Below are 10587 nucleotides of genomic sequence, written 5' to 3'. Positions count from 1 at the left end.
TCAGTGACTGTGCGGGTGGGCAAGCAAGTGAGAAAGCGGTCGCCGAGGGCGGGGGAGAAATACATTGGCATCAAACTCCGTAGCTTGCTAGCTTGTGCACGCTAGCTTTCTGAGACTCTTCTTTTGTTAGCACAGGCAGGATGAAACAGGTCTTTTATGGTGAAGACAGGAACTGTGCAGTCGGTCTTTAGAGTTTTGACAGTAGGTACGGAGTCTCTAGAAATAAAATGTGTTTCTCTGGGTCCGCCCTGTTAGTGATTTTTTTTTAAATATGAGCTCGCAGCAGCCAGCGTCATCTCACAAGATCCTCGGGTGCCGAGAATGTCAAACAACTGACGAAAGTGAAGTCTTGGTATGATTGATGATTGCTCATTTTTATGTCTATTTTTTAATGCCTGGCTTGAGATCGACTGACACACCCTCCGTCGATCTCGATCGACGTAATGCCCACCCCTGATATAAGGTCACCAAAAATGAAAGGACAATGAAGGTGAAGGCAAAAGAGTGAGTGTCCTGACCAAATATCTAGATCCTGTTCTTTGTCACATTGTGTACTTTCACATGTTTATTGAAGAGTTTATTACATTTATGATAGCTCAGGTGTGATTCACTACAATATGGCCCCACAGCACACTGGATTTCTAGGTCATTGAAACACCATAACACTGGATATTGTTGAGATAAGTGAAGTGAAGTGAATGATATTTATATAGCGCATTTTCTCTAGTGACTCAAAGCGCTTTACATAAATGATAAATGGGTTGTACTTGTATAGCGCTTTTCTACCTTCAAGGTACTCAAAGCGCTTTGACACTACTTCCACATTTACCCATTCACACACACATTCACACACTGATGGAGGGAGCTGCCATGCAAGGCGCCAACCAGCACCCATCAGGAGCAAGGGTGAAGTGTCTTGCTCAGGACACAACGGACGTGACGAGGTTGGTACTTAGGTGGGAATTGAACCAGGGACGCTCGGGTTGCGCACGGCCACTCTCCCCACTACGCCACGCCGTCCCTGAAACCCAATATCTAAGTTACATTTAAAACCAGAGTGGGTGGCACTGGGAGCAGGTGGGTAAAGTGTCTTGCCCAAGGACACAACGGCAGTGACTAGATTGGCGGAAGCGGGAATCGAACCTGCAACCCTCAAGTTGCTGACACGGCCGCTCTACCAACCGAGCTATACCGCCCCTAAGTTAAGTTACAGTTAAGAACAAACAAAGCATCACTGGAGGTGACTATGATGTGCGCATTTTCCGCGCATGCGTACTCGGTCGGACTTACCCTTAGTTTAAACGAGGCCTAAGAATACAATAGCACATCCCCCCAAGTGGTTTTAGTGTCCCTAGTGGCACATAGCGTTAGTGCTGATCTTGTAAGATAGCCGCACTGCATCTGATCCCCGGTCGATGATGGGTCAGGAAAGTTTGGAAATGGATGTTTTAATTAAGGCTGTTAGGGGAATAAAATATCTAATTGCAGTTTGTCCTGGGTTAACTCAAAATTAATCGTAGATCAGCAGAATAATCATTGATATGTGTACCCGGGACAAATTATGTTCAAGTTTTAATATTATTGTCAGGCTTGTCACTGACAGGTTGGTTATGTTTTAGTTTTTTATTTCCTGTCAGCGCTCTTATTTTGGTTGCCTGTTTCCCCTCACCTTTGATGTGTTTTGATTGATTGATTGATACTTTTATTAGTAGATTGCACAGTACAGTACATATTCCGTACAATTGACCACTAAATGGTAACACCCGAATAAGTTTTTCAACTTGTTTAAGTCGGGGTCCACGTTAATCAATTCATGGTAGTGTGTTTGGGGTCATTGTCCTTTTGGAACACCCAACTGCGCCCAAGACCCAACCTCTGGGCTGATGATTTTAGGTAGTCTTGAATAATTTGGAGGTAATCCTCCTTTTTCATTGTCCCATTTATTCTCTATAAAGCACTAGTTCCATTGGCAACGAAACAGGCCCAGAGCATAATACTACCACCACCATGCTTGACGGTAGTGATGGTGTTCCTGGGATTATAGGCCTCACCATTTCTCCTTCAAACATATTGCTAGGTATTGTGGCCAAATAGCTCATTTGTTTCATCTGACATCACATGGACAAAGAAAAGACCTTCTAGAGCATGGGTTTCAAACTCTGGCCCGCGGGCCAAATTTGGCCCGCCGTGTACTTTCATTTGGCCCTTGAGGCAATATCAAATTAACATTAGAGCTGGCCCGCCGCTTTAACGCCACATTCCCCGCTAATACTCATACTCGTCAACCCTCCCGATTTTCCCGGGAGACTCCCGAGGTTCAGTGCCCCTCCCGAAATTCTCCCGATTTCCCCCCGGACAACAATGTTGGGGGTGGGCCCTAAAAACACTGCCTTTGGCGTTCTTTACAATCTGTCGCCACGTCCGCTTTTCTTCCATACAAACAGCGTGCTGGCCTAGTCACATAATATATGCAACTTATACACACACACAAGTGAATGCAACGCATACTTGGTCAACAGCCATACAGGTCACTCTGAGGGTGGCCGTATAAACAACTTTAACACTGTTACAAATATGCGCCACGCTGTGAACCCACACCAAACAACAATGACAAACAATTTGGGAGAACATCCACACCGTAACACAACAGAACAAATACCCAGAACCACTTGCGGCACTGACTCTTCCGGGACGCTACAATATACAACCCCGTTACCACCAAACCCTGCCGCCAAAAATAGGTATTCAGTTTTTTTTTTGTTTTTGTTTTTTTTATTTGATATGCCATTGATATTTTTGAATTATTATTATTTGAAACTTGATTTTGCATGTCACTATGAAGTTATATAAGCCTTGCTTGTTCAATATTCAATGCAAAACTTGTTAATTTGTTCAACCTTGGCCCACGGCTTTGTTCGGTTTTAAAACTTTGGCCCACTCTGTATTTGAGTTCGACACCCCTGTTCTAGAGCATGGGTGTCAAACTCTGGCCCGCGGGCCAAAACTGGCCCGCCGTGTAATTTAATTTGGCCCTTGAGGCAATATCAATTTAGCATTAGAGTTGGCCCACCGCTGTAACACCGCATTCACCGCTAATACTCATACTTGCCAATCCTCCTAATTTTCCCGGTAGACTCCCGAAATTCAGTGCCCCTCCCGAAAATCTCCCGGGGCAACCATTCTCCCGAATTTCTACCGATTTCCACCTGGACAACTATATTGGGGGCGTGCATTTAAGGCACTACCTTTAGCGTTCTCTACAACCTGTCGTCACGTCCGCTTTTCCTCCATACTAACAGCGTGTCACATAATATTTGTGGCTTTTACACACACACACACACACACACACACAAGTGAATGCAAGGCATAATTGGTCAACGGCTATACAGGTCACACTGAGGGTGGCCGTATAAATAACTTTAGCACTGTTACAAATATCCGCCACACTGTGAACCCAGACCAAACAAGAATGACAAACACATTTCGGGTGAACATCCGCACCGTAACACAACAGAACAAATACCCAGACTCCCTTGCATCACTAACCCTTCCGGGAAACTTCCATTAAACTGACCAATAATTACCGTTTTATTCATGCATTTTCTCTTGCTACTTAAAGGCTTGAATGTTTGGTTCATTAATTATTATTTTATTTTCAAATTTATTATTAGCCTGTGGAAAATTTTGTATATTTACCTCAGAAGATTGCAAATAGAAAAAAAGGCATTACATTTTTATTTACATTTTATTTGATATGTCATTGATATTTTTTTAATTATTATTATTATTATTTGAAACTGGATTTTGCATGTCACTAAAGTTATATAAGCCTTGCTTGTTCAATATTTAATGCAAAACTTGTTTGGGTCCCTATTAAAAGGTTAATTTGTTCAACCTTGGCCCGCGGCTTTGTTCCGTTTAAAATTTTGGCCCACTCTGTATTTGAGTTTGACACATATGTTCTAGAGCAAAGTTCTGTTTAGACAAATTCTTCAGGACAACCTAAAATCATCAGCACGGAGGTTGGGTCTTGGGCGCAGTTGGGTGTTCCAACAGGACAATGACCCCAAACACTTCATAAGTGGTAAAGGAATGGCTAAATCAGGCTAGAATTAAGGTTTTCGAAGGCCTTCCCAAAGTCCTGCCTTAAACGTGTGGACAATGCTGAAGAAACAAGTCCATGTCTGAATTGATTAACGTGGACCCAGACTTAAACAAGTTGAAAAACGTATTCAGGTGTTACCATTTAGTGGTCAATTGTACGGAATATGTACTGTACTGCGGCTGATTGACAGCCTGGCCACACCTGGTGTCAATCAGCCGGCTACAATTTTTACCTCTTACATGCACACAAAGCAACACTGGAGGTGACTATGACGTGCACGTGTTTTACGCCGGCAGACGGAGGGGGTAAGGGGGTCTTAAACGGTGGAGTTGTTGTGTTTGGACAAGGCTAATGTTAGGTGGGATTTACCCTGGATAACCGGGGGCCTGAGTAAGGTTTAAAGAAGGCTGTCAAACAGTTAAAAATCACATTAATCATGTATAAACGCAGATTATTCACATAATTGTTGAGGAGACTGACTGTTGTGCTCCCTGGCTAATTTCACTTTGAAATAGGACTGGGCGATATATCGGTATACACGATATATCGCGGGTTTGTCTCATGCGCGATATAGAAAATGACTATCCTGATATTTGCGTATACGTTCTCACGCAGTTGCTTTTAGCTGCGGGCATTACAATACAGGCTCTTCTCGCTCTTTCCTGTGTCTCCTTCTCACAGACAAGCAGGCGCACCTTCTTACATACGTCACATACGTATACGCCCTCGCGGAGCAGAGAGGTAGCAGCATGGGTAACGTTAGCTGTGATGCTAGCAGAGCCGTGCGAGTGGTAATACGAGAGAAATAAGGTGCGAATGAAGAAAGAATTAATTCCCAAGAAAAACAGCAGGGGATCCATCGTCTGGCGGTGGTTTGGCTTCAAGCGGGAATATGTCGAACAGACAACCGTAATTTGTCAAGAGTGGGCCAAAAGTGTTGCTAAAAAAAAAAAAGTAGCATCACTGCTAATATGTAGCATCATTTGAAAAGTCACCTGCTAGAGAATGAGGATCATTTCATAACGTCCCTAGTAACCTACCACATAGCCAAGGACGAATACTATTTGATTTCCTATTATGCAGCTCTATTATATTCAACACTTTAAAATGTCTCTGACCATCTTGCAATTTCTGTTTTGGAAATGACATGAACGTTTGTGCCACTGCTTAATAACTGTTTAATAAATAGACTTTTGGTCAATTGACTTAGTTGTGATTTCCTTCTCTGCATGAAAGTTTAAAAGTAGCATATATGAATGCAGTATGAACAAGAATGTTTTAATGTAGACACAGAATCATCATACTGCTGTGATTATATGCATCAAGTGCTTGCCACTGACTCTTTGTGTTTTAGTTTTTCCTCCGTGTGTGTCTAGTATTTCCTGTCCTTAGTTCCTGTCAGAACTCTTATTTTGGTTCAGCTTCCTGTTTGGCTCCCTGTGTCTCTACCATGAATTGATTAACGTGGACCCCGACTTAAACAAGTTGAAAAACTTATTCGGGTGTTACCATTTAGTGGTCAATTGTAGGGAATATGTACTGTACTGTGCAATCTACTAATAAAAGTATCAATCAATCAATCAATCAGTGTGCTGTTTTCCCTCAGCTGCGGCCGATTGGCATCTGGCCACACCTGTGGTCAATCAGCCCGCTCCTATTTTACCTGCTTTGTTCCTCCAGTCAGTGCTGGATTATTGTATTGTCTTGTCGATGTCACGTATTGCATGTCGTTCTTGTTTTGTCTATGCAGCTTTGTGGTAAGCTATGTTTGATTGCGGTTTTTACCTTACTGCCTTTTGTTCCCTGCTTCTGAGTTTGTTTTTATATAACATGTACGACTTCTGTTTTCTGCTCGATTCTTGCTAGCTTCCATGCTAAGTTCCTTTTTGTTTTTCTAGCTCCCATGCTAGCTCCCTTAGTTTGTTATCCGCCCACGTGCATGCTTTTTGTTTGTTCTTGTTTGGTTTTAATTAAATCATGTTTTCCTATCCAATGCCTGCCTCCATCCCTGCATCTTGGGGTTCGACACCAACAAACTTTGACACAGTCAAGTCCAAGGCAAAATATTGAGATATATATCGTTTATCGCTATAAAAAATACCGAGATATTAAAAAAAAGGCCATATGGCCCAGTCCTACTTTTAAATACACTCTGACTTTATATAAAATTGTTAGCAAGTTTTGAGCAAATCAATGAGGTGCATTCAAGTAAACCAGGGATGCCCAAACTTTTTCTGCAGGCGAGATACTTTTCAGTTGACCAAGTCGAGTTTTGATTGATTGAAACTTTTATTAGTAGATTGGACAGTACAGTACATATTCTGTACAATTGAACACTAAATGGTAACACCCGAATAAGTTTTTCAACTTGTTTAAGTCGGGGTCCACGTTAATCAATTCAAAGGACAAGGGGGGATGTACCTCATTTGTATATATCATTTATATTTATCTATTTATGAAGAAACGTTTTAGTTAACAAGTTATAAGGTGTTTAATGATAATATAAGCATGTTCAACACATATAGATTCACTTCTTTCATGAAGACAAGAATATAAATTGGTGTATTACCTGATTCTGATGACTTGCATTGATTGGAATCAGACAGTAGTGATAATGTCCACATTTTCGAATGGAGGAGAAAAAAAAAAGTCCTCCTTTCTGTCCGATACCACATTGAAATGGTTGTTTTTTGGCATCTTATTTGTGCAGCTTCCATACTTGTTTGAAAACACTTTACAAGAAATAAGTTGACGGCAAACTCCGTAGCTTGCTAGCTCCGTGTGCGCTAGCTTTCTGAGACTCTTATTTTGTTAGCCCAGGCAGGAAGAAGCAGCGCTTTTGTTGTGAAGACAGGAACTGTGCGGGTCGGCCTTTAGACTTTTGACGGTACGTGTTAAAATATTTTCCTATTGGTCATAATACAGTCTTAATACTGAGCTCGCAGCACCAAGTCTCAGCTCAGAAGACCCTCGGGTACCGTGATTGTCATTCAAGTGACGAAAGTGACGTCATAGTGAAGATTGATGATCGCTAATGGCTGGCGATAGACTGACACACCCTTCGCCATCGACCGGTATCTCGCGAATGAATTGATTAACGTGGACCCCGACTTAAACAAGCTGAAAAACTTATTCGGGTGTTACCATTTAGTGGTCAATTGTACGGAATATGTACTGAACTGTGCAATCTACTAATAAAAGTTTCAATCAATCAATCAATCAATGACGTAATGGGCACTCTTGAAGTAAACCCTTTAAAATATGTTACAGTTTGACATTCTGACATCCATCCATCCATCTTCTTCCACTTATCCGAGGTCGGGTCGCGGGGGCAGCAGCCTAAGCAGGGACATTCTGACAAAAACATTATTTTGACCCAAATTAATTTTAAAGTTAATTTAAATTATGCAGTGATAATCTGTGATTAATTATGATTAATCCAAATTCAAAAGTGATTAATCTGATTTTAAAAAAGATATCGCTTGACCTACGGAGCCCCTAATGGGACATGGGGAAAACATTTCTGGGATACCAGACTGACAATTGTGTACATAAACAGAGGTGTGTGATGACACAAAAGCAAAGTGACGTCTTACATTCACCCACGGGGACATTGTAAATGTAAAAAGTATCTTACCTCACCAAACTGGAACAAAAAGAACTGTTAAAAATTCAAAAGCAGATTTTGCAAAATTGTAAAGATTTTCCCCCTTACTAGAGTGTGACTTAAACCTTTGAGCAACCTCTGGATTGAACACATGCTTACTCTTGATACGCTTATGAAAGTGTCATAAATCAGCAATAAATTAATTTTGCCTTCAACGCTTGAAATATTTTAACAACCTTAGATCAGTCTATCAATTGATATAAGGTGAATATTTTGTAGTTTTGTTTAGTTTTATTGCTTTTTTTATCAAAAACAACAGGCTTCTATAATGGGGCAAAAGCAAAATATGTAATGTTTTTAAAAATAAGTTGGAGAGAGGAATATTTGAGGTTGGGTAATTAATGACTATATAGTCGATAAAAATTATTTTTACAGTGTTTACGAGACAGCTGGCAACACTGGGTTGACTTTATTGAGTTGACACGTCTTTTATAATTATTATCAGGGCTGTGAAACGTTGGCAATCTTGGCGGTAACGATTCGATTCAAAACTATTCTTGATTCAAAATCCATACTTTTTAATAACATTGGGTGCCAGTTCTATGATTAACTACATTCTTCCATAAAATAGATACAACGCTCTGATACATTTTTATATTACTTTAAAGAATTCTGGATTTGATTAAAAAAAAAAATTCTACCCAAACATAACATACAGTAAAATACAAATAAGGCAACAAGAGAAGTATCCAACCCTTCTTTTTTCTAAAGTAAATCTGTACAGTAAATATGGACATTTACATCAACAATGTGATTTGCTGAACAGGCTGGACAGGAAAGTTGAAAAAAAAAATATATATATATATATTTTTTTTTATTTCTGCAAATCGATTAAGAATTCTTACAAATAAGAATCTCGATTCATTCGAAAATCGACTTTTTTTGACACCCCCTTTTAATGTTTACACTTTTTTCCTATTTATATTTACATATCCACTGTGTTATATACAGTACAACTGTCCAAGATTATTTTCATTGAATTTCAGTTGTTTAATGGCAGTTTAACTCATTTACGCTCATCAAAGCTCAGGGAATTATGCATTGTGGTTTTCTGGCGCTATCTGGTGGACGCAATTACCAGGAATACAGTCTATTAAAAAAATAGCAGTTAAAATTAGAGTCAATGGGACTGAAATAGTTCTTAAGAAAATGTATGCTATATATATCCTACTCTAAAAACATTGCAATCAAAAATATAATGCATTCTTGTAAATATAAAAATGGTAAAAAACAAAAACAAAGCGACATTTCAGACCGCTAACTTTCAAACACTACAATCATATCACGTTAGGTACACTTGTAATGCCTGTTTGGGGCCCTAGGGGTGCACAAGGGTGATGTGATGTAGAATAAATAACAAACATGCAAATAATCCAATAAAGTAAAAACATGCAAGTGTTGGTGCATGCAGGGTGGACGAGATCATGCATGAGCAAGCAATGACCAAGCAGGGCCTAAAATAACAGACCATAAACGAGATTACTTTGTTGTTGTGTGACTACCAAGAAATAGTTATGTTGTTTTGTTTTTTTTGTGTGGTCCACAATACATCTTTTATTTCATAAGTTGACGTTTGAAGTAGAAATAAATAGGAAACATTTTGTTTAGTGTTGCACTCATTTTTATTAAATCAGTGGTTAAAATGCATTCATGTCTCAAGCTTCAGATTCTCTTTTTAAGATCTGACTTTGTGCAGTTTGATCTGAAAATATTTTAAAAACAAATAAAACAACACTTTATGAATCGGGTCCACAAATTATAAACTATGTAATATTTCGTATATTAAAAAGTGCAACCCCCCCCAAAAAAAACTGTTTTTTTTTTTAAAAACAGGATGAAAGCCTTGTTCCTCTCCACTGTGGATTATTTTAGATAGAACAGTAAAAACAACAGCTGTTGTTTGGCAGCTATTTCAGAATGCAGTGAAGTAGAAGATGACCATTCAATTCAGGTCTAACCAACATTATTTACAGATGTTTAAAAAAGGCCATCAAACTTAATGACATTTAAAAAGGACTGGTAAGACATGAGTGAATGAGATTTTGTTCAACAGTTTTCGATATTTTTAAGGAAAGAAGTACCAAGTTCAAAACGGAAAGATATATATATATATTTTCAAATTTGCTATACATTTATATTTACATCGGAGCTGCCAAAAAGTATAAAAGTATTCACAAGAGACTGTATAACAATCCTTAAATCAGTAGATCCAAAACCTCCCGCCTTTATATATGCCCAGTAATTCACCCAGTGTTTAAAAAATAGATAATATACAACATTTAAAAAGGTTTCACTGTATTTGAGAGATTTATAGTAATAGTGCAACTACCTACTGTGTGTTTTTTTTGTTTGTTTTTAAAAAAAAAAAAGGTCAACTAAAGGTTAAAAAAAAAAAAACATTTAAAATGAGTATCTTGAGGATGATTGCTGTGATTGAAAAATAGGAAGGCACAGCAGCCCTGGTAGGAGGGAGGAGGATTAAGTTTACGGGTGTTCCAGGGTTCAATCACAGGACAGGAAGGCCACACTGTGGGTTTATAGGGTTTCCGAAAAAATGGGATTGTGCAGGACAACGTGGCAAGACAAAAGGAGGTTTAAAAACAAAAAACATATGTCGAGGAAAAAAAAAAAAAAAAAGAAAGCAAAGGTCACACTGATGTGGTGACATTGCCTGCGGCGTTATTGACCTCGTTTTTGTTGGAGTCCAGGCCTTTGGCGGCATTCATGTCGTTGCGGAGATTCTCTGCCGCTTTCTTCATAGTTTTTAGCTCACCCGGGTGGGGCGTGGCGCGGCGGAGTAGTGTTCCCTAACAGC

At 39.4% G+C, this 10587-nt stretch overlaps 1 protein-coding gene across 1 annotated transcript in view; it reads right to left on the bottom strand.

The window, feature by feature from the left end:
• Positions 1-9831: 9831 nt before the first annotated feature.
• Positions 9832-10587, bottom strand: part of lrrc1 (leucine rich repeat containing 1) — an 86467-nt gene continuing 85711 nt past the window's right edge. The window contains exon 14 of the mRNA XM_061910326.1: positions 9832-10579. Within this exon, the coding sequence (XP_061766310.1) occupies positions 10421-10579 (159 nt within the window). The 3' untranslated portion in view covers positions 9832-10420. The remainder of the gene's footprint in view (positions 10580-10587) is intronic.

The sequence above is a fragment of the Nerophis ophidion genome, linkage group LG09 (assembly GCF_033978795.1).
Source record: "Nerophis ophidion isolate RoL-2023_Sa linkage group LG09, RoL_Noph_v1.0, whole genome shotgun sequence".
In the NCBI taxonomy this organism is placed as follows: Eukaryota; Metazoa; Chordata; class Actinopteri; order Syngnathiformes; family Syngnathidae; genus Nerophis; species Nerophis ophidion.
This window is presented reverse-complemented; position numbering and strand designations above follow the sequence as displayed.